The sequence below is a fragment of the Ostrinia nubilalis genome, chromosome 24 (assembly GCF_963855985.1).
Source record: "Ostrinia nubilalis chromosome 24, ilOstNubi1.1, whole genome shotgun sequence".
Classification (NCBI taxonomy): Eukaryota; Metazoa; Arthropoda; class Insecta; order Lepidoptera; family Crambidae; genus Ostrinia; species Ostrinia nubilalis.
Genome location: NC_087111.1, coordinates 10497090 through 10502922, shown reverse-complemented (window position 1 = coordinate 10502922; position 5833 = coordinate 10497090). Strand labels below are relative to the sequence as shown.

General features: G+C 42.0%; 1 protein-coding gene across 1 annotated transcript; it reads right to left on the bottom strand.

The window, feature by feature from the left end:
• Window positions 1–486: 486 nt before the first annotated feature.
• LOC135083667 (uncharacterized) lies at window positions 487–2204 on the bottom strand. Its single transcript, XM_063978376.1, has 3 exons — window positions 2150–2204; window positions 591–1366; window positions 487–525 (listed from the first exon to the last, which is right to left on the bottom strand). The coding sequence occupies exons 1-3, from the start codon at window positions 2202–2204 to the stop codon at window positions 487–489; spliced, it is 870 nt and encodes a 289-aa protein (XP_063834446.1).
• Window positions 2205–5833: the final 3629 nt, after the last annotated feature.

The following is a 5833-nucleotide window of genomic DNA, read 5'->3' as shown; positions in this document are numbered from 1 at the left end:
AGGTAAGTCCAACTATCTTCATTGTTTCATCTGACTTAATCTTCAATCCCTCTTGAACATCTTTCATCCCTGTTTCTCTTTTCATCTCTTCTATTAACTCATCGCAGTTACTCGTCCATTTCATTAACTCGAATCCTCCTTTTCCTAGTAATTCATTCATTTCCTTAAATATCTGGAATCCTTCTTCTTTAGTTTGACATCCCGTCAATAGGTCATCCATGTAAAAATCTCTTAAGACTCTCTCCGCTGCCATTGGATAACTCCCACCCTCATCAATAGCCACTTGTTGCAATGTCTTGACAGCCAAGTATGGCGCAGATGCAGTTCCAAACGTCACTCTTAGCATTCTATAGTGCTTTATCTCAGTTTCAGGGTCATCTCTCCAGAGTACCCGTTGATAATCCACATCTGATTCCGAGATCTTCACTTGCCGATACATTTTGGCTATGTCAGACGTGAGACAAACGGGGTACGTACGCCATCGCATCACCAAGTGTCGTAGCTCTGACTGTAAGGTAGGTCCCACTAGAAGGTTATCATTTAGACATATTATTCTTACCTTTACAAGAGGCATCGTACACTACCCGTACCTTCGTCGTTTCCCTGTCTTCTCGTATGACTGCGTGATGGGGTAAGTATATCGCCAATGGATTGTCAACTTGATCATCAGGTACAAGTTCCATGTGATTCAGATCTATGTATTCTTGCATCACTTCAGAGTATTTCTCTCTCAAGGCTTCATTCTTCACGAATTTCCGTTCCAACGAAAGAAATCTCCTTTCAGATATCTCCCTGGAGTTGTCTACACAAGGAGGATCATTCTTCAAGGGAAGTCGAACTACATATCTCCCTTCCTCGTCTCTTGAAGTTGTCTTTGTGAATATCTCCTCACATCCTTTTTCTTCCTCTGTAAACATTTTCTCTCTTTTTATTTCAGGTTCCGCTTCCAGTTCCCAGAACTTCTTAAGGAGATCATTTTCATCGATCAGTGAATGCATTACTACTATACTCTTTGGCTTCTGCTGTGAATCCATAACCGTGCCCGAAATGATCCATCCCAAAGCTGTAGATTGTGCAATCACTCCACCCTGGATACTCTTCCTTAATCCTTCTTGCAGAATCTGCCCGTACACATCTGCACCTAACAAAATATCCACCTTGTTGGGCGTGTGGTACTCAGGGTCAGCCAAGGTAAGTCCCGTTAAATCCAAACCTTCCAGGTCACCAACCTTTTTCGCTGGAAGAAAAGCTGTGATCTTTCTTAACACGTACGCCTTGACCTTGAACTTGATTTCAGGATTGACCCGAGACTGCAAGTTGATGTTAACCGTCGAGTTGATGATGACCTTTTTATCTCCTCCCAGACCTGATACAACGTTTTTCGTCTTTGTATTCTTTAAACCCAAACCTTGTATCGTCGCTTCGGTCACAAATGACGCCTGCGATCCTTGATCGAGCAAAGCGCGTACCGTTCTTCGTGTTCCGTTATTAGCTTCAATATTTACCACAGCTGTAGCTAATAGTACCTGTTTTCCCGTTTTATCCGCCGAAAAACATGAAGTAATAATTCCTTCTGCACCTCCTGCTTCCTCAGTAAGCGTACAACTGACTACTGCCGAAGACCCTTGTTCCTTATCCTCACTGGCTTCTGAAATAAATTTCCCATTATAATGAAGCAGTGAGTGGTGCTTCCTTTTGCAGATCTGACACCTTGTTTTGATACGACAATACTTAGCTGGGTGACTTCTACCTAAGCAATTGAAACAAATATTATTGTCCTGCACGAAATCTCTACGTCTGTCAACTGTTTCTTTCGCAAAACCCGGGCAAAATGCAAGTGTGTGTGCTTCCTTACATAAAACACAACTATGGTTATTTACATGGAGGGCTTTCAACTTATTTGAATTTTGAGTCACGTTTTTCCTAGGTGTGTTGGATCCAGAAACCAAAAATTCGATTGCGCGGTATCTACTTGTCAAAAACTCCTGAAACATTGAATATGTTGGTAGCTGATCCGCCGAGCTATGACTATTCACGTAAAACTCCCAACTACGTTTGGTTTCTGTGTCCAATTTCTGACTCAAAATATGTACAACAATCACGTCCCAGCTCCCCACGTTGACACCAATGTTCAGTAAAGTGGACATACAATCATTCGTGGTGTCAATCAGTTCTTTGAGTATGGGTGCGGACTCATTAACCATGGTTTTCTGATTGAAAAATCTAATCAACGTTTGTTGGCATATGTACTTCTTATTATTGTATCGCTCCTCCAGTAATTCCCAACATCTGTCATAGTTACATTCTGCGATCGAAATGTGCTTCACAAGCTGTTCCGCTTCGCCTTTGAGATAACTTTTTAAGTAATGGAACTTTTGAACCTTTGGTAAGTCATCATTATGATGCACCAATGAAGTAAACAAATCAAAAAATGTTGGCCATTCCGAATATTTGCCTGTAAATAATGGTATTACAATTTTGGGCAAATTAAGATGACTCGGTTTCGAAACAACTTGAGAAGCACCATCTTGGGAACAGCAGGGATTCAAATGCGAAGTAAATTTCAGTAAACTGGTTTTTAACTCACATTTATACCATGTATACATTTCTTCCATTTTATCATATAAATCATCTTTCACATAAGAGGAATCAGTTAATTCATCAGACCCTGCACCACGCATGAATTCCCGGTGGCCTGATGAGAATTCAGCCCATAACTGTTCCACCAACTCTATTATATTTTCTATGTAGGTATTCCTTTGAAATTTGATTTGCTGATAATTTATTGAAATTTACTTTATTTTTCTCAAGACGTTTATAAATGTCATACTGAAAGCGCATTACGTTTTCTATTTCAGTTTTGAATTCCCTGCGTTTCGCCATTTTACGAAATTTAAAAAACAATAAGCAATAAACAAAATAAATCTAAATTTAAAAATAAAGTCTTTAAAAAAGTAAATCGCTTGTCAAAATAAATTCGAAACGCACTGACACTTGACACTTGACACACACTGACAATTAAAATTTTACTTACAGTGACAACTTCACACGAATTATGCCGAATCGCTACGTAGAGATGACGAACCTCCTTCTCCCTCTGGCAGGAGGGCTGCTCTGAGGGCGTTCCTCCGTCCTCTGGTCACCCAACCTGACGCGCCGACTTGTTGCGCTGTCTGAGGTCCTCCCGACCTCTGATGTGACCGTCTTCCTCCTCCAGCTGCAGCCTCTGTGGTAGGGCTGCAGAACTCCCCTCTGTCCTCCCACGTTACTGGATCCTGACGCGCGCCGAGCAGCAGCAAGCCAAGCGCCGTCTGAGGTCCTCTTATGGGCCTCTGAGTTGAACGTGGGGTACTCCCGTTGCAGCCTCTGAGGGCTGCCCGAGGACCCTCCTCCGTCCTCCGATGGCACCGATCCTGACGTACGCTGGCTACGCTCAGCGCCGTCTGAAATCCTCCTGCGGACCTCTGGGGTGCCCCACAGCAGCAGTCCACTGCTCGTGGAGGAGGAGTCCACTCCTTCGGACGCTAGTACTTCCTCACTAGCATCCCGACTCGAAGGACCATGTTTTACCCTCCCGTAGTGAGAGGGTGGAATTCCCTCACCCTGAGCACTCCTAGCCGTTATCACTACTATCACTCACTCCTACACTGACTAGGGGTACTACTAACTAGTGAATCAAACACCGTCTTGAGGTCAACTGAATTCAATTTTATTCTTTCCTCGGTTATATATAAAGGGCGGGCAAAAAATCTGGACACCGCGTGCTAATATTTTGCCTTAATCTAATAGGTGCCATCTATTGGCCAAATTACGTGAACTACCTGTCATGTAGCGCGCGGTGACATCTATCGGTAATCCACAAAACCTTAACCCGACGTCAACAGACCTGGACCACAAAAGATGACTATTTATTACACATATTGCTAAATGTCCATAAAGGAGACAGATTGCATTATTTAATATATAAGGTGTTATTTTTTGTACTGATCATACTTTACCAACACATCTAATAAAATCATACAAATAAGACCAAAGTGTTTTTTCAAAAAAATTCAGGCTAGTTTTCGAGTAAAACGACAAAGAATGTTTCGAAAAAAAGAAAAAATAAATCATCCTTTGAGCGCGGTGAGTACCTACACAGAATACATAATAGTAGCAACAGAAATTGCACTCCTTTGTGTAGGATCAGATGCCGACATTTTAACGGTAATAATAATAATGCAAAATATCCAACGCACCTGGTGCATTCGAAATCGCACCTTACTACTACGCTCACAAGAGCGCAATTTTTTTGTGTTCAGAGTTGATATACCTCACAGCTCAAGCGTCAGGGTTGTATAAGCAAAGTAAAATAAATAAAAACTTAATTTTAAGAAGCATTTATTGTATTTACGATTGGTAAACTTTAATCTAGTGGTGTTTGTATAATCGTACTCTCTAAAGTACCTATTAATAAACTTCAGTGTTGCGAAATTTCGAAATTGGACAAACAGTTTTAAATGGTGCAGTGTCGGAAAATAGACACGGTGAAGTAAAGTTCATGTTTTTATTAGCTAAAATAATTTTTTTGCTACAGTTTTTTGTCATAAGTATTTCAAAATTATTTAAAAAGTGTAGTTTTTTTAAATAATTTAAATCACTACAGTTAATTATTATTCCTAAATATTACGATTTTCCATTAAATAAGAATAACAGTGCTGTTGGAACAATAAACCTTGATTGCGACGATGATCGACCGAGCGTGTATAGGTAGTAATAGGTACGCGTGTGTACACAGGCGCGTGGCGGCCCTGACTGATCTGCAACTTCAAGTTGTCGCGCGCTGTAGGTAATTATCTCGGCCGGCATAGGCGAGTGACGGAGGCCTGGTACCTACTCGTTTACGCACTATCGTAGTAGCCGGCCGAGGGCAACGACCGCTGCCACGTGCCGCGCCGCGTGAGTCGGCCATATTGATATCGCTGCCAGTCGCTCCGCGCCCACAGCCCGCGCCGAGCCGCCGATCGGCATGCGGGAGCGCAACAACTTACAACATAAACAATCGTCCCAGTCCGTCTAATGTCCCCTAACGTATTGCAGTGTATGTGCGAGTTATTACAATGCCGCGCTTGATAAATAACAAAACGCAGGTGAAACCTTCACACCTTGCCGTATCCTGACTTGACGAGATCCCGTGCGCTTCGAGGACGAAGTTCTGGATTTCAATTTCAATCACCGGCACAGTGCTGGCGGTACCCAGATGCGAGCGCCGCAGACGGCGGCTTTTGCGTAAAAATACTTACGGAATGCCTTATCAAGGAGTTGTTGCCAGAGGGCCACGACCGCGACCGTGTTCTATCGATGGATATTGCGGAAGTCTACCTAGGTACATACCTACAGTGTGATTTGGACAGATGAGTGCTTGTTTACGCGAAATGGACTTTTTCCGTAAAAAAGTTAGTGCGCGAATTGTGAATACAACATCCGACATGGTGTCTAGTGAACAGCAAGCAAGTGTGCAGCCCGGAAGCATTACCTCAATTCGATCGTGGCTAGATTAGACAGTGCAAGACAGTGTTTACGTGAACAAAGTACAACAAAGGCTTGACGTTCAAAATGTATTGTGATTAGTGTAATAATAACCTAGGAACTTTAAATAACAACATTCAAAATCGGTAAATGTGTGAATAAGTAAAATCAATGAATCTAAAGTGTGATGGCAAATCATAATTTAGGAATTAAAACCAGGAAAATTGATCAGTGAGTTTTATTTACAACACCTATTCATATTCAATATTAGGGTGCATTTCCACTGAAGCGAAGCGAAGTAGTAATAGGTATGTACCTATCAATT

Bases quoted from the DNA above. Each gene is read 5' to 3' on its own strand.
- LOC135083667 (XM_063978376.1), bottom strand. From the start codon at position 2,204: ATGGTTAATGAGTCCGCACCCATACTCAAAGAACTGATTGACACCACG. The intron at 1,367-2,149 runs GTATGTCCACTT...ACGTTGTATCAG, and splicing joins GATTGACACCACGAATGATT to GTCTGGGAGGAGATAAAAAG. The intron at 526-590 runs GTACGGGTAGTG...ATAACCTTCTAG, and splicing joins AAGACAGGGAAACGACGAAG to TGGGACCTACCTTACAGTCA.